This window comes from Paralichthys olivaceus, chromosome 1, assembly GCF_024713975.1.
Source record: "Paralichthys olivaceus isolate ysfri-2021 chromosome 1, ASM2471397v2, whole genome shotgun sequence".
Lineage (NCBI taxonomy): Eukaryota > Metazoa > Chordata > Actinopteri > Pleuronectiformes > Paralichthyidae > Paralichthys > Paralichthys olivaceus.
The window spans coordinates 29,290,863-29,308,878 of NC_091093.1; the positions used below are offsets into that span (position 1 = coordinate 29,290,863).

At 44.4% G+C, this 18,016-nt stretch overlaps 2 protein-coding genes and 1 long non-coding RNA gene across 3 annotated transcripts in view; 2 read left to right on the forward strand and 1 right to left on the reverse strand.

The window, feature by feature from the left end:
• LOC138411103 (NACHT, LRR and PYD domains-containing protein 5-like) overlaps nucleotides 1-18,016 on the forward strand; it is a 402,447-nt gene that overhangs the window by 124,410 nt on the left and 260,021 nt on the right. The window contains exons 20-22 of the mRNA XM_069529793.1: nucleotides 559-732; nucleotides 1,106-1,279; nucleotides 3,264-3,437. Coding sequence (XP_069385894.1) covers nucleotides 559-732; nucleotides 1,106-1,279; nucleotides 3,264-3,437 — 522 coding nt within the window. The remainder of the gene's footprint in view (nucleotides 1-558; nucleotides 733-1,105; nucleotides 1,280-3,263; nucleotides 3,438-18,016) is intronic.
• On the reverse strand, nucleotides 1,621-3,268 carry LOC138411119 (uncharacterized). Its single transcript, XR_011243776.1, has 2 exons — nucleotides 2,770-3,268; nucleotides 1,621-2,685 (listed from the first exon to the last, which is right to left on the reverse strand). It is a non-coding gene; the product is annotated as an uncharacterized lncRNA (long non-coding RNA).
• LOC138411107 (NLR family CARD domain-containing protein 3-like) lies at nucleotides 10,755-15,483 on the forward strand. Its single transcript, XM_069529823.1, has 5 exons — nucleotides 10,755-11,682; nucleotides 11,783-11,902; nucleotides 12,329-12,543; nucleotides 12,765-14,559; nucleotides 14,797-15,483. Exons 1-5 carry the CDS (start codon nucleotides 11,552-11,554, stop codon nucleotides 14,981-14,983), a joined length of 2,448 nt encoding a protein of 815 aa, XP_069385924.1. The 5' UTR covers nucleotides 10,755-11,551; the 3' UTR covers nucleotides 14,984-15,483.

Genomic DNA, 18,016 nt, shown 5'->3' on the forward strand with positions numbered 1-18,016 from the left:
CTGAGGTCAGGTCCTTAAATCCCTGAATGTTCACTTTTCCAACGTTCCTTATTATTTGGTCATTATCTATTTAAACTGAATTGTCTCAGTTCTGCTCTGCTCACTGTCCCTCAGTCATCTGTCCCTCACCCAGCCTGTCAGTCACGTCCACCTCATCAGCCCAACTCCATTCACCTGCACACACCTGCTCCTGATCACTAGTGTCAGTGAATAACATGTGGACTGAGGCCGAGCACTCGTCCTCCTCAGGTTCTCAACAATAAGACACGTTCTTATTGAAGCACGTTGGACAGTTGATGAGTATAGAACCAAACAGGAAGTGACTGTCAGGAGCCATCTCTACTTTAAACAGTGTTTAATGACACAAACCTACTCAGTGACCAAACACACAGAGAAGAAGGTGATGAATGAAACAATGGTCCAACATGTCTGATGTGATATTTATCTTCAGGTCACAGACTGGACTGAGGTCAGCAGCATGTTGAGAGTCTGTGTTGACATGATGACGATCCACAATAACAGGAGGACACATTCAAATATTCACATTTCTTTATCCAGGTTGAATCACTGCAGACTGTCAGAGATCAGCTGTTCTTCTCTGGCTTCAGCTCTGAGGTCAAACCCCTCTCGTCTGAGAGAACTGGATCTGAGCTACAACAAGCTGCAGGACTCAGGAGTGAAGGAGCTGTGTGGTTTTCTACAGAGTCCAACCTGTCGACTGGAGACTCTGAGGTCAGTTCACTGACTGACTTTTGTAGATCTCATATCTATAACACAGCATTTATACACGATTTATCTCATTTAATTATAATTTAACATAATTCCTCCTCATACTTAACTTGAATTCATGAATTAATTTGACATTTTAAATATTCAGCTACTTGTTAAAACTCATCTGTGTTTAGTTCTGGATTTCCTAAACTGATCTGCAGGACAGAGACCGGATCCAAATAATATATTGTTACTGAATCAGGACTCGTCTTTAGTCCAACATGTCTGATTTCATATTTATCTTCCATGTTATGAGTCTGTGCTGACATGAATATCTGTTATTTTCACACATGAACTCAGTTTAATTTACAGTTAAGTTTTATTCTTTATTCAGGTTGTGGGACTGCAGACTGTCAGAGATCAGCAGTTCTTCTCTGGCTTCAGCTCTGAGGTCAAACCCCTCTCATCTGAGAGAACTGGATCTGAGCTACAACGAGCTGCCGGACTCAGGAGTGAAGGAGCTGTGTGGTCTTCTACAGAGTCCAACCTGTCCACTGGAGACTCTGAGGTCAGACATCATGTTTTAATGTCAAAGGTTCAGTGTGTAGAATTTAGTGACATCTAGTGGTGAAGTGTCATGTTGCAGCTCCCTCCAAACATTAAAGAGAACCTTTAGCCGTCATAGAAACTCGAAAGCTTAAGTTTGTCCAGGTTTATAAAATATAAAGTATGTATATGTAAATATTTCAATATAAAGTATTTCTGGATTATTTTCTCTTCAGTTTCCAACAATAGAATCTTACACACTGGAGCTTTAAGGTCAAAGCTCAGAACATGTGTTCCTAACAGTGAACACTGATACTGAGCTGAGAGATGTTTGTAGAATGAGCGGTGAGGACCGAGTCAGGCTCAATGTGACTGAACTTTTACTGACAGATAAACAATCCAACGCTGGACAATGTGTACATGTAATGTTTCTGTGGAAGCTAACCAGGATCTGTCCTGGTGGTCCTGTGGACCGACCACATGACAGCGTGCTGCGTTCGTGTTCTGGGACTGGGCTCATTTCAAACATGAAATCCTTCCTATGGTTTCAGGACTTACACGGGGTCGTCCATGCCTTTATCTTTTCACCACTAGATGTCTGTAGCGCCCTGTACACACGTGTTACTCAGGCCTCCCTGCTCCACTTTCAACTGGTCAAACTGCTGCTCAGATCATCGCCACTTCAAGAAAACATGATCATATCACTGCTCGCCCTTTTCACACATCAACTGTGGAACTTCTTCAGAAAATTGTGTGCAGACATTTTCTGGAGCTGAAGCAGCAGCAGGAGATTGTCCGGGTCAGACTCGTTCACAGCAACAGGAACATGTGGGGACATTCAGACGAGGGGTGGAGCCAAAACACATATCTCCATGATAACCATGGTTATGTTAAGTTACAGGTTCACTGTGAAGGATTTAGTGACGTCTCCAGGTGTCCTACATGTGAATGTTGTCCACTTGTCTACGTTCACATGTACGACTCCTGAAGATGTCCAGCAAGAGATTTAGAGACATCTAGTGGTGAAGTTACATATTACAAACAACTGAACCTCGAGGACACAAGGTCTTTCAAGCTGTTTTCAGTCTTGAACTCTGTAAAATAGTGTCTGGACATTTTCTGGAGTTTGTCTTTCATATATGAAGAACTGGAGGAGCAGCAGGAGGCGGGACATGACGTCTAAACTCTGCTTTGGAAAGATCAGTGTTGTTGTTTACAGTTCATCCACACAGGCATCTTCCCTTATCACCAAAACATCTGGAATCTCCTCGTCTTTCCAAGTTGACATCTTCGTCTTCTGCGTGTCTCTTCTTCTTCATCCTGAGATATTTTCACTCTTTCAGTCTCATATCCGTCACGTTTGTGTCCGTCATCAACACGTCCACTCGCTCTCTGTGAATCATCTGGACTCCTGTAACTCCCTCCTCTCTGGAAGAAGACAAAAGTCACAAAGTCTCCAACTAGTTCAGAGCAGCAGCTTCTCACTGGTATTAAACGTCAACATCACATCACCCTGATCCTCGCTTCTCTCCTTTGACTCCCTGTCCGTTTTAGAGTTAATTTTCAGATTTTACTGATAACTTTTAAAGCATCTGGCCCCAAACTACATCACAGAATTCTTGAGCCTGTCTGTGCCTGCACGCAGCCTTAGATCCTCAGGTGGATCCTGCTGTTCCAAAGTCCAGGTTGAAAACTAAACCGTGACCGTGCTTTTACCATCAGGGCCCCTCGGCTTTGGAACGGCCCACCTGAGGAGATAAGGCAGAGTCAGTGACGTCTTTTCAATCACTTCTTAAAACCCATTTTTATAGACTTGCTTTGATGTGATGTGTTTTTATCATTTTCACCTTTGATGTACTTGTTCTTTTATCTCTATTGTCATATTACGGCTTTTATGTGTTCAAGTTGTTATTTACTTTTCTTGATTTGCTGTCAAAGCACTTTGTAAACTCTGTTTTTAAAAAGTACTTTATAAATAAAGTTTATTATTGTTGTTATTTATTCAGGTTGGAGGACTGCAGACTGTCAGAGATCAGCTGTTCTTCTCTGGCTTCAGCTCTGAGGTCAAACCCCTCTCATCTGAGAGAACTGCATCTGAGCTTCAACTACCTGCAGGACTCAGGAGTGAAGGAGCTGTGTGGTTTTCTACAGAGTCCAACCTGTCCACTGGAGACTCTGAGGTCAGTTCACTGACTGACTTTTGTAGATCTCATATCTATAACACAACATTTATACACGATTTATCTCATTTAATTCTAATTTAACATAATCACTCTTCATACATAACTTGAATTCATGAATTAATTTGACATTTTAAATATTCAGATACTTGTTAAAACTCATCTGTGTTTAGTTCTGGATTTCCTAAACTGATCTGCAGGACAGAGACCGGGTCCAAATAATATATTGTTACTGAATCAGGACTCGTCTTTAGTCCAACATGTCTGATTTCATATTTATCTTCCATGTTATGAGTCTGTGCTGACATGAATATTTGTGATTTTCACACATGAACTCAGTTTAATTTACAGTTAAGTTTTATTCTTTATTCAGGTTGAGTCGCTGCAGACTGTCAGAGATCAGCTGTTCTTCTCTGGCTTCAGCTCTGAGGTCAAACCCCTCTCATCTGAGAGAACTGGATCTGAGCTACAACGACCTGCAGGACTCAGAAGTGAAGGAGCTGCTTGATCTAAAGCAGAGTTCAGACTGTCGACTGGAGACTCTGAGGTCAGTAGATGGTTGGAGTCAGTCCACGCTGCTTTCATCAGTATTTTACTAAACACAGTCAGTATCACAGTACAGATCCAGGGTCTGTACTACGAAGCAGGATTTGTGGTTATCAGGTTAACTTCAGAGACAGAGTGTGTCCTCAGAGAGTCCTCACTTTGTTCTCTCACTTCATCAGTGAAGAACTGATCAGTTGGCTCTTTGTCACAGCTCTGAGATCAGTGTGACTGAAGCCTGCACCTCAGAGAAGCATCATCACCATGGTAACCATGAGCTGTCTCTCCAGAGCAGAAGCTCTGCTGAGGTCCATCTGTCTCATCTGTCCACTGACAGTTTGTGAGAAGCACATGTTCATCAACACACAGTGACACATGTCTTCACCTGTAACAGCAGGAAATCCACCTCTCAAGTGTCCACTCTGCACTTTCACATGCAGAGGAAACACACGTGATGGTCAAAGTGTGTGCAGCTCTTAGCGTGTTCATTCCAACACGTGAACATGAAGCAGAGAGGAAGCTGCTCCACCTCTGAACAGGACTGAAGTCCCTGCTGCTCTTTATACTGGATGTGCTGCATCACTGACTCACAGCTGATGAAGTGAGTCTCTGTCAACACTGATGTCTTCTTCTCTCAACAGATGGTGGACAGGATCTTTCTCTAGGTGAGTGTGAAGAGGACAGTGTGTGTGGACGGAGGCTGAGCTGTGTCCTGATGATCCAGAGGCTGAAGCAGCAGCAGCTTGTGTGTAGAGCGGCTCTGACTGGGCCTTGTTGCTGGGAGGCAGAGTGGAGACAGAGCTCCAGAGGAATCAGAGGAGGTGAGCTGCTCTGAGATCAGCTGTCACACAGTGTCCAGTCCACCGTCCTCACTACGTCCAGGACATGATGTCATCACTTGGAACTGTCGTATGTCAACATGTTGTGTAAACTCCGACAGGACGTTCTAATGTTTTATCAATGATTATTGATTATTCTGAGTATGATCTCATTCAGGTTAAGTTGATCAGAACACACAGTTTATACGTCAGTGTCTTCTTCAGATTATTGTCTTAATCTGGTTGATACCAGAATATTGTATCCATGGAAAAAAAACAGATAGTTAGTGACATGTAGTCAAATAAATAAATGTGGGGACAGAGAGAAGGGGAGAAGTGCTCAGTGCATGATGGGAGTTCCCCCAGCGGTCTAGAGCTATAGCAGCATCACTAAGGGATGGTTCAGGACTCACCTGATCCAGAACTAACTATCGTGTTTATCTTATCATAAATAGATCATTGCCTGATTGGGTATAGACAGCATCTGCAAGGTATCGCCCCTCTGATGGTTTTCATTTTTATATTAATCCCACTCAACTTGAAATGTAATGACTGTAAAAGAGATTTTAGTTTTGTTGCAGCTGTTTCCAACCCAGTGATTCTTTCTGTGGTTTGACAGATATGAAACATTCTCAACATGTTAAATACAGAAATATTTTTAAAGAACTTGAATCTTCTTTGTCTCTTTGTTAAACTTGTCGCAGTTCTCTCATCTAAACTGAAACATGGTGAAACCTTTATTTTTCACTGTTTGGCTTTTGTTTCCAGACAGAGCAGATGTGAGAAAGCAACATTTGGCTCGTTCAGACCAAGAGAAAACGATACCGAAAATACAAACAAAATCCAGGGACCAGCAGTTTACAGCAGACGTGTCATCTGGGCGCTCGGCCTTCATATGTGATTCTGTCCTGAGACACAGGAAGCTGCCAAGACCTGGGGCCTGATGCTCTTCTCTCTAAATCTCCTGATATTCACGCACAGTAAAAGCAGTGGACGGAGACTCAAACCCGGCTGGCGTGTGCGTGTTCTGTGTGTTTCCTGTGTTTGATGCATCAGGACGAGGTTTCTCCTCCGTTTCCTGTGAGGCCACGTTCTGTCGTTACAAATCTGATCGCGCTCAATGACGTGAAGCTCAAAGTGACGCAGCTGCTGGTGTGACCGCTGACGTCGAACCAAAATACTCCCCGATGTCACCAAACATGTAAGGACCGGCCGAACGCCGCCAAACTGGCATCAGCGATGGTGCAGGAACCAGACTGATGCTTGTGTTCCATCAGCATCAGGAAGGTACGGTGGATGATTTAGATATCACGTTCAACAACTTCTAGATAAAGTCAAGGTCTGGTTTTGTTTGCTACAACACGATACCGAGATCCAGGGGCCCGAGGCGTCTGCGGGGCCTTGGACCCTGCGGGGCCTTGGACCCTGTGGGGGGCCTCTTTATGAACAAGCGACACAGCTCGGTTAAAAACAGCCAAACAAGCACAAAGAAATACAACATGTCTGAACGTTGTCCTCAGGACCCAGGACTTGTTGTGGAAGTGGAAGAAAAGGACTTCCTTGATCTCAGTGCATGCTGGGAGATTGTGGTGTGAGTGAGTGAGTTTGGTTCTTGAGTTTGTTCTTGTTGTAAATGATATTATTTTCACACAGTTTAATGGTTAAAGCTTCACTGGAGTTCATGGTTTGTTGTTTTGGTGGGTCTTCTTCTCTCGGTCCTCGTGGCAGACGCCATGGCCAGCGGGAATTTTCCATCTCTAACCCGCAAACATGGCGTAAAGATCTCTGCCACCTCCCCCTGCAGCGTGGAGGACATCGGCCTCGCTGTGGGGGAGAAGGTCGGTCACAGCGGCGTCGTGTCGGCCGCTCGGATCAACAGCGCCGTGGTCGTTTTCCTGGATCGGGTGGAGAAGCTGAACTCGGTCGTCGAGACAGGAATCACCGTGAATGGTTGTTTGGTGCAGGTGCTGCCGCTGTCCCAACCCGCCACCAAGGTGCTCCTGTCCACATGAGAGCGAACAACCGGGACGAGGAGCTCGACCTCCGCTTCCACGTGAGAGTCCGTGATTATGACCACGTGATGTTTCGGTGTGAAACGGTGAAACCCTCCGGCCGATCGCCTCTCCGCGGAGACCCGCTGTGACCGACCCAACACACGGGGGGAGTTCAGTTAATGCACCGGGTGTGAGGGGGGAGGATGTTGTGGGTGAGGTAGAGGAAAGGGAGGTGAAGGGGAAGAAGAAAGTGGGGAGAGTGGGGTGTGTATGAAACAGGTGGAGGAGAAGACAGGAGAGGAGGAAAGGAAAGCAGCTGAAGAAAAGAGTGAGCAGCAAGGGAAGGATGGAGGAAACAGGGTCACTAAAGGAAAGGAAACAGCAGATAAAAGTGTGCCATGGAGTGAACAGGTGGAGGAGGCTGAGGTGGAGGAAGAGGCAGAAACAACTGTCCAATCAAAGCAAACAATAAAACGCAGGAGATCAACAAGAAGTGAACGAATGATGCAACAAACAGCAAAGTGGAGGAAAATGAAATGAACCGTGATGAGAGTGGGAATGATGAGTGTGTGTCTGACAGCAGTGACGTCCCAAGTTTGAACAGCACTCACAAACAAACTAAATGAAAACCTTTTTACATCAAACCAAGAACCAGCACGGGGTGAAGGTGGAAGAACACTTCCCAGACTCGGGTGTTCTTGTTTCCTCCAGACTCCACATGAGCCAGAGGGAAGAGTCCGGCCTCACAGACCAGGAGGTTTTTAGATTGAAGAAACTTGTGCTCAAAGAAAAAAGACAACTGAGCAGTGATGGAAAAGGCAGCAATGTGTGTTTTCATGAACTGATTGTTTTCTACTTTAGTCTGTAACATCTCACTCACCATGGAGGTTCTTAAAGTCGGGGTTTTTAACGTAAGCCGTGCAAGAGACCAAAAGAAGAGACTTTTTATTTACGCAACAGCAAAAATGAAAAGAATAGACGTCTTCTTTTTCCAAGAAACACACAGTGATTTTAATAATGCGTCTGACTGGAGGGGGGTGTGGGGGAGGGGGAAGCCATTTTAAGTCACAACACTTCTGTGAGTGGAGGAGTGGGCTTCCTCTTCTCCAGGGCTTTTAAACCAAACTCACTGGAGGTCCAGCATTTTATCCAGGGGAGGCTTCTTTTAGTCAAAGCTCAGTTCCATCACTTCACTGCTGTTTTTATCAACGTTTAGGCTCCAACAACCGGTGCAGAGAGGAAGCGTTTTTTACTCAGAGTTAATGATGTTGTGCCGTGGAGGGTTTTTTATTATCGGGTGAGGATTTTAACTGTACTGAAGATGCCATTTTAGACCGCAACCACACAGAGCCTCATGCAGCCTCTCAGCACGCCTTAAAGCAGCTGGTCCGCTCCCACGGCCTGGTGGATGTGTGGAGGAGGATGCTCCCAGACTGCAGACAGTACACCTGGTCCCACCTCACAGAGAGTAGGGTCTCCTCAGCCAGGCTCGATCCTATTTATTGTTTTAAACATCATTTTAATGTCTTTAAAAGCTGTGCCATCAGAAATATTTGACCAAAAAGCACATATTGACATTTTAATAAAAAGTTTATGGATGTCCTTATTTATTTCTGGGGTGTTTCTAGACAGAGGAAGGGTGATTTTAACAGTCTTAGGCAGTGGTGGGACCATGGTCCGACTCAAATAAGACTCCTGTGTGAACAGCACACCCTCAACGTCACGCGAGACATCACCAGATCTATGAAAGATCTAGAGACCGACATAGTGGAACTAGAACATTCAAGTGAGTCCCCCGGAAATCGAGGCCATATTGAGAGCCTCAAAGTTCAAAAAAATGTCTTCAGCCGACCTGCTGGACAGTAAAGTACAGGACGCTTTGGTCAGGTTCTGGTTTCTGAACATCGAGGAGATGGATGCTCCCTAACTTTTTCTTCAGTCTGAAAAATGACCAGTCCACTTTGTGTGCTCAGTACAACACGAGACGTGACGTGAACAGCAGGAGTCAGTGTTAAAGTGATGATCCGACACCATCCATTCATCACTGAACACATGATGGTAAGTTTGTCACCTATATCATCCTGATACAAACTGGATTCAATGAACGTGAACTAGTTCTTTTCAAACGTGAACTGACACAACACTGACTATTATCATTATGAGAATATGAATAGCCTGTTATTGGTGCTATAAGAACCATGTGCTGTTCTATACTCTATTCTACTGAATGTGTGTTTGTGGAAAAAGTGGGTGGATGAAACCAGGACTGCTCCTGTAATGAATGTAGAGCTCTGCTCATTTTTACAAGTTGATCTGTGGAACTACACGTGCAGCTCATAGAATGTGAATATGTTTTTGGATCTGTTGGTTTCTATACTTTTCCTCACTTTGTTGAACACCCAGAAAAGTTCTATTTGCTCCACAATGTGCTGTGTGCATCATAGGTAAGTTATGGTTTGTGATTATGGGAAAAAAAGTCAAATATATGAAGTCAATAAAAGTGAATCTGTGAAGGCATTGAATGTATGTTTTGCTGTGGCACAAATAAAAGTCATATTCTTTGAATGGTATTTTTATATCTGTTTGCATTTCTGTGGAGCTGTGGACAAGACAACAGGAGACAACAGGCCAGATTAGCAGGCCTCCCCCAAATCTAAAAATGATCATATTACATTCTTGCCACCACCAGGTTGTTTCCTAACCAGGTTTTGTCACTTCACTTAAACCTTCCCTCCCCCAACCAGTTGACTCTTATGATGCTTGACCTGACTCCAACCCTGACTAACCTGAACCAGGTATCCTGGCCTACTCTCCAACCTCGGACTCTGATTTACAGTTTGATATTCACCCTGGGAGGAGGCCCTTCCTGACTGGTAGAACACAGGGCAAGAAGTTCTCAATGCATTCACGTCCTTTACCAGCAGATGTCAATGTTTGACTTGTTTCCCGCTTTGCTCAATGCGAGGACACTGCACAGGTTTCTAGTTTGGACTCCAACAAAGAGTCTGCAGAGTCTGCAGTCACTGAGCATGTTGTTTATGTCTTGTTGGACTATTTGAGACACGTGTAGCTGTGATCATAACGATGGAAAGTAAACAGTGGTACTTTATCACACAACACCATCTTAAAAGTAGCTTTAAAGTGACGAAAAGCTTCTGCATTCTATATTATGATGTCTTATCTCATGTCTCTAAATTGTTCAAATACATCAGTAAAGATATATGACATTATTTTGTCATTTTAACTATGTTACTGCACCATTATAGCATTATAGCATGTTGAAGTTCATCATTCCATTATTATCTCTGCTCTGCATCATTGGCTCTATGCTGTGTAAGATGGTGTTTCAATTGTTTGCTGTATTGTACAGCATCTGCATTTAGAACCTGAGGTCTTGTCCAACATTTCCACTGGTCACTGAGGTGTGTGTGTGTGGACAAAGTAGTTAACTTGGCAGTTTCATTGTAAAATCCAGACTGCAGCTCTGCAACACATATTGAAAAAGGCAAAATGACTGGTGGGCAGAGAAGGTTCATCTATTTTTTGAAGTTCTGTAAGGCTACAGACAACATTTATTTTAATTATTAACATGTTTATTACTTTATTAGAGGTAAATCTAAATATTCTTATCACTTTAAGGACGGATAAGAAATGAACTGATGTTCGTGCCAAATGTTTTTTTTTTCCCCACAACAATAAAATCATTATTATCTCAGTGAAGTTAAAATCCTTCTACCTTTACATCACCAAACATTTAAAACCTAATTCAGTTCAGAATGAGAAACTTTCCCTCTTCACATTAATGCAAAAACAGCCTCTGATGTAACAAACAACAATGTTTTGAATGTAAGTGACATAAATGATCGCCTGTGTGGTTTGACTGTTGCTGTGAGCTCATGGCGAGTGTTTGGACGTTGCTCAGTGACTCACACATTGAGGTAAGATAAGAGGAGCAGAGTCCGTTCACTTTAGCTTCTGTTTCCTCCTCCACTCTGAGCTGCTCTCACTGTCACTAATAAACTCTCATCACTAGTGATCAGGACCTGATCAGTTCATGAAGTGACTCAGTGTCTGTTTGAGTCCAGAGTTTATGAGGCTCATTTAAACATCATGACAAATGACCAGTCAACATTTTACAGCTCAGTAACATGAGACGCTCACAGTCAGGACTCAGTGTGAAAGTGAAGATCTGGATTCATGATCCTACATCAATTATTAAATAAATATATGATCCAATAAAACATGAACTGTGAACATGAACCAGTTCATCTTCATGGAACTGGACTTTGAACTGCTTCAACACGGAGGAGGAGCAGGAGAGCAGGTGAGTGTCAGACTCCATTTTCACTTGGAGGAGCAGGAGAAGAAAAGTGAGCAGGTGAGTGTTCACACAACTTTCTGAAAGTTTTACTGTCACACTCTCTCACCTGCTGTTAACATCCATCTGCTGATCACACGGCTCCAAGTTTGTCAGTTCACACCTGGTGACAGACGTAGTTTCCATGTGATGGGATCACCAGAGACAGATGTGAACAGCAGGTGTGGAACAAAGTGTCTTCAAATGACTCATTAGCAGAGTTAACTCACAATTTCACTTTTTATCTTCATCACATCTGTTAATCAAGTGTTTAAGAACAGAATCATACATTACTGTGTGTGTGTGTGTGTGTGTGTGTGTGTGCGTGTGTGTGTGTGTTTCTTGAACAGACCTGTTTGTCCTGATTCCTGTGAGCTCAGTGTTTTTCCTCTCAGACTGAAGATGAGTGGTTATGAGGAGGAAGAGGACAGAGCAGAGTCTCCAGAGTTCAGCTGTGTGTCTCTGAAGAGTGACTGGTCCAAAGAACTTCTTCCTCCAAACTTCAGTAATGAACCTGGACCCTCACACACAAAGTAAGAGACCTGCTACAAACATGTGAACCTCCAAACTGAATCCTCAGAGAATGAATCAGTGAATGATGAGTTCTGAATAAAAACATGTTTGTGTTTGCAGAGGTCAGGACCACAGACTGAGAGCAGAGTCTCCAGAGTTCAGCTGTGTGTCTCTGAAGAGTGACCGGTCCAAACATCTTCCTCTAGACTTCAGTAATGAACCTGGACCCTCACACACAAAGTAAGAGACTGTTTCTACTGTGAACTGATCTGAAGAGGATGTAGTTTCCTCTAGTGTGGCCCCTGCATTAGGACACAGCTTCATTGAAATTGGTGACTAATCTCTCAGAATCCCTCAAAGAGCTCAGACCTCCACCAAGGCCCAACACGCTCCTGATGAAACCACTTTGAAATTCACTACATATTCATTTTTATTTGGATCTGCAGCAAATTTCACTCACTCATAAACATCAGTCCTCTGAACATCTGGTTCACAGAACACATCCTTCACCAAGTTTACTGGTGATCTGTTCAGTGGTTTTTATAATCCCACTAACGAACAAACCAACCAACACACAAACATACAGGGTGGAAACAAAACCTCCTTGACAGAAGTGATGACGACCTGTGACTGTGACATTTGACTTATCAGGACATGTCTTCACAGAGAGAGGAGGAGGAGTCATGTTTCTGAGGAGGAGCAGTCGTCCCGCTGTGCTTCGTGTCAGGACGTCCTGAAGGATCCAGTCTCCACCAGCTGTGGACACTGGTTCTGCAGACAGTGCATCACCTCATACTGGGACCAGTCTGGTTCTTCAGGAGACTCCTCCTGTCCCCAGTGTGGACAAAGATCCAGAAGAGGAGCTGGAGCTCAGACAGCCGGTCAGAGCAGCACTGTACATGTGTCTGCTGATGTCTTCACTTCTGACAACAGCACATGTTTGATTTTGTTCCTTCATACAGCATCAACATTTCACTTGGTTATAAAAGCACAAAGTTCAAAAGCTTTGATTTTCTCTAGTTTTTCTGTATCTGATGAAAACAATCAGCAGATTCTCAGACTCTCTGTCTTTAGTCTCACATTGTTTCTTGTCTTTCAGCAGATCGGGGTCTGCAGGAGGTTTTAGACCAACATAAGATCAGTGTGAGGAGGAGATGTGAACATGTGACTGAAGGAACTGAGGAAACAGGAAGTAGAACCCTCCTCAACAGGATCTACACTGAGCTCTACATCACAGAGGGACAGAGTGAAGAGGTTAATACTGAACATGAGGTGAGGCAGCTTGAGACGGCTTCCAAGAGGAAGAGCCTCCACGACACTCCCATCAAGTGCCACGACATCTTTAAAGCCTTCACTGACCAGCAGAGCAGCATCAGAGTCGTCCTGACCAACGGCGTCGCTGGCGTTGGAAAAACCTTCTCGGTGCAGAAGTTCACTCTGGACTGGGCAGAGGGTTTAGAAAACCAAGATGTGGGTCTGCTGGTTGTGCTTTCGTTCAGGGAGCTGAACCTGGTGAAAGACGAGCAGCACAGTCTTCTCACGCTGCTCCGTGTTTTCCATCCAACATTACAGAAGCTCACGGCAGAGACGCTCGCTGTCTGTGAACCTGTGATCATCTTTGACGGCCTGGATGAAAGCAGACTTTCTCTGGACTTCAACCACAAGGAGGTCGTGTCTGAGGTCACACAGAGGTCATCAGTCAACGTGCTGCTGACAAACCTCATCCAGGGGAATCTGCTTCCCTCGGCTCTCGTCTGGATAACCTCCAGACCTGCGGCGGCCAATCAGATCCCTCCTACATGTGTTGACAGGGTGACAGAAGTACGAGGCTTCACTGACGTCCAGAAGGAGGAGTACTTCAGGAGGAGATTCAGTGATGAGGAGCTGAGCAGCAGAATCATCTCACACATCAAGACGTCCAGGAGCCTCCACATCATGTGTCAAATCCCAGTCTTCTGCTGGATCAGTGCTACAGTTCTGGAGCACATGTTGACCACAGACCAGAGAGGAGAGCTGCCCAAGACCCTGACTGACCTGTACTCACACTTCCTGCTGGTTCAGACAAAGAGGAAGAACAACAAGTACGGTGGAGGACATGAGACGAGTCCACAGCAGCTGATGGAGGCTGACAGGGACGTTCTTCTGAAGCTGGGGAGGCTGGCACTTAAACATCTGGAGGAAGGAAACATCATGTTCTACCAAGAAGACCTGGAGCAGTGTGGTCTTAATGTCACAGAGGCCTCGGTGTACTCTGGAGTTTGTACTGAGATCTTCAGAAGAGAGTGTGTGATCTTCCAGAAATCAGTCTACTGCTTTGTTCATCTGAGCGTTCAGGAGTTTCTGGCTGCAGTCTACATGTTCCACTGTTACACCAAGAGGAACACAGAAGAACTCAACAACTTCTTGGGGACATATGGGAAAAGATGGGGTACCTTCTCCCTGGATGACCTCCTGAAGAGAACTATGGAGAAATCCCTCACCAGTAAAAATGGTCATCTGGATCTGTTTGTTCGCTTCCTTCACGGCCTCAGTCTGGAGTCCAACCAGAGAGTCTTAGGAGGCCTGCTGGGTCGGACAGAGAACAATCCAGAGATCATCCAGAGAGTCATCAACAACCTGAAGAAGATGCAGAGTGATGACATTTCTCCTGACAGAAGCATCAACATCTTCCACTGTCTGACTGAGATGAACGACCACTCAGTACATCAGCAGATGCAACAGTTCCTGACGTCAGAGAACAAATCAAAGGAGAAACTCTCTGAGATCCACTGCTCAGCTCTGGCCTACATGCTGCAGATGTCAGAGGAGGTTCTGGATGAGTTGGACATGACGTTCAACACATCATACCAGGGTCGACTGAGACTGATCCCAGCTGTGAGGAACTGCAGGAAGGCTCTGTGAGTCCAGACATGATCAATAACATGTTGAATCAGTGAACACATCCTCTGCCACTTTGTTAGTCTGAATGAAGCTTGTACCAGATCTGAAAGGATTCTCTTGAGGTGTTTTTAAGATAAAATGTTCATGAGGCAAAAAGAGGATTTACCAGGGTGAGGGTCACATGATCACGTGTTGTATGAATGTTGTGTTTCCTGATTTTATTCTCACAGATTTGATATTTTCTTTAATTATAGACTTGGTGGTTGTAAACTCTCAGAGATTCACTGTGAAGTCGTGGCTTCAGCTCTGAAGTCAGACCCCTCACATCTGAGAGAACTGGTTCTGAGTAGAAACATCCTGAAGGATTCAGGAGTGAAGCTGCTGTGTGCTGGACTGGAGAGTCCAAACTGTCGACTGGAGACTCTGAGGTCAGGTCCTTAAATCCTTGAATGTTCACTTTTCCAACGTTCCTTCTTATTTGGTCATTATCTATTTAAATTGAATTGTCTCAGTTCTGCTCTGCTCACTGTCCCTCAGTCATCTGTCCCTCACCCAGCCTGTCAGTCACGTCCACCTCATCAGCCCAACTCCATTCACCTGCACACACCTGCTCCTGATCACTAGTGTCAGTGAATAACATGTGGACTGAGGCCGAGCACTCGTCCTCCTCAGGTTCTCAACAATAAGACACGTTCTTATTGAAGCACGTTGGACAGTTGATGAGTATAGAACCAAACAGGAAGTGACTGTCATGAGCCATCTCTACTTTAAACAGTGTTTAATGACACAAACCTACTCAGTGACCAAACACACAGAGAAGAAGGTGATGAATGAAACAATGGTCCAACATGTCTGATGTGATATTTATCTTCAGGTCACAGACTGGACTGAGGTCAGCAGCATGTTGAGAGTCTGTGTTGACATGATGACGATCCACAATAACAGGATCAGCTGTTCTTCTCTGGCTTCAGCTCTGAGGTCAAACCCCTCTCATCTGAGAGAACTGGATCTGAACTACAACGACCTGCAGGACTCAGGAGTGAAGGAGCTGCTTGATCTAGAGCAGAGTTCAGACTGTCGACTGGAGACTCTGAGGTCAGTAGATGTTTGGAGTCAGTCCACGCTGCTTTCATCAGTATTTTACTAAACACAGTCAGTATCACAGTAAAGATCCAGGGTCTGTACTACGAAGCAGGATTTGTGGTTATCAGGTTAACTTCAGAGACAGAGTGTGTCCTCAGAGAGTCCTCACTTTGTTCTCTCACTTCATCAGTGAAGAACTGATCAGTTGGCTCTTTGTCACAGCTCTGAGATCAGTGTGACTGAAGCCTGCACCTCAGAGAAGCATCATCACCATGGTAACCATGAGCTGTCTCTCCAGAGCAGAAGCTCTGCTGAGGTCCATCTGTCTCATCTGTCCACTGACAGTTTGTCAGAAGAACATGTTCATCAACACACAGTGACACATGTCTTTACCTGTAACAGCAGGAAATCCAGCTCTCAAGTGTCCACTCTGCACTTTCACATGCAGAGGAAACACACGTGATGGTCAAAGTGTGTGCAGCTCTTAGCGTGTTCATTCCAACACGTGAACATGAAGCAGAGAGGAAGCTGCTCCACCTCTGAACAGGACTGAAGTCCCTGCTGCTCTTTATACTGGATGTGCTGCATCACTGACTCACAGCTGATGAAGTGAGTCTCTGTAAACACTGATGTCTTCTTCTCTCAACAGATGGAGGAAGAGATCTTTCTCTAGGTGAGTGTGAAGAGGACAGTGTAAAGAGGACAGTGTGAAGAGGACAGTGTGTGTGGACGGAGGCTGAGCTGTGTCCTGATGATCCAGAGGCTGAAGCAGCAGCAGCTTGTGTGTAGAGCGGCTCTGACTGGGCCTTGTTGCTGGGAGGCAGAGTGGAGACAGAGCTCCAGAGAAATCAGAGGAGGTGAGCTGCTCTGAGATCAGCTGTCACACAGTGTCCAGTCCACCGTCCTCCCTGTGTGTTCCTGTGTGACACAGCATCATCAGTGGATCTGCTGCTGCTCTGTCCTTTGACACAGAAAAGTCAAAGTTGTAAATATGTAAAAGGTTATGTGCAGAAAAATATGCAGATTTAATGCAAATGTAACTTTCAAATGTAGAAAGTGACATTCTATCTACTGGTGGGGACATGAAGCTGTGAGCAGTCGCTGTTATAAATAAATAACTGCTGATCTCAGACGAGCGTCTTATATTTTAAAACTATTTAATTAAATCTGAACAGTTTTATTTGACGTGTTTTCTTGAATGACGTCAGATGAGATCTTCTCTGTAAAGTCGCAGCTGATAGATCTGACCTGAGTTTGAGTTTCTAACTTTTGATGTTTCACTGTTTAATGGTAGAAGGTCGAAAATCTCAGCTTCAATTCTTCATTTAATTCAACTGCTGCAGGAAAACCACGAAACCAGTTTGATCATCACGAAAACGTTTCTTTCAAACCTCAGATTTTTTATTCACTTGTAAAATCTTGTGGCTGTTTTGTTTCAATTAATCATTTTATTATTTTTACATGAAAATAAAACTTCATTCAAGTTAAAATTCTCTGCCGGTCAGTTTGTCTCTGGTCCACAGCTGCTCAATGATCAGAAGGTTGGTTTGTACCAAGCTGGAGTTTCTGTGTCCTCCTCCACTCTGCTCTCACTTTAACTAATGAACACTCACCACCAGGGGGCATCATTCAAGGTAAAGACCGTGGTGACGGTGTGAGTGAGGTGAAAACAGATCTGAAAGGTTGGAAACTGAAGGATGCACAGAGATTACAGGCCTCTAGAGAAGGTGAGAGGTGTTTAAAGCATATTGATGGAATCTGAGGAAGAAATTCTCCCAAAGAAAGTAGTGTTGGGATACATGACACACACAGAGAGGGAATATATGTAGCGGCTTTGTACTCCTCTGTTGCGTTGTGTATTTCACAGAAGAAGACCGTCACTTTTGGCAAACTTGCCTTTTATTCTTAACATCTGGCAGAAGGATCGACACACAGTTAGTCCGGGTTTCCTCACACACACACACACACACACAATATACCCATCTGAAAAATGTAAAATGGAAAGAAAGTGCAGGTTAGCTAACACGTGCAACACTAGCCATTTTATAAACAAAAAAACAAAACAAGGATGTGCTCAACCGTTCGGGAGCTATATGTGTATGCAATGCAACTTAAACCATGTTTTAGTATTAAGTTACAGTAATTAATATAAAACAATAGCGGAGCTCATACTCGTGCACCTACCAGGGAGACAGCAAGCTCCGACTGCTGCTATCTCCAGGGGTGCACGACCCTAATCTACAGGGGTGCTGCATTTAAGTACCCTAGGACATTTAAGTGTCAGTGTTGTGAGATGAGTTTGTATGGCAAGTGGAATCACACTACACCTTAACTCTGTTACACTCCCCCCTACTGATCTCCACTTGCCCATACAACCCAGACCAAAAGAAA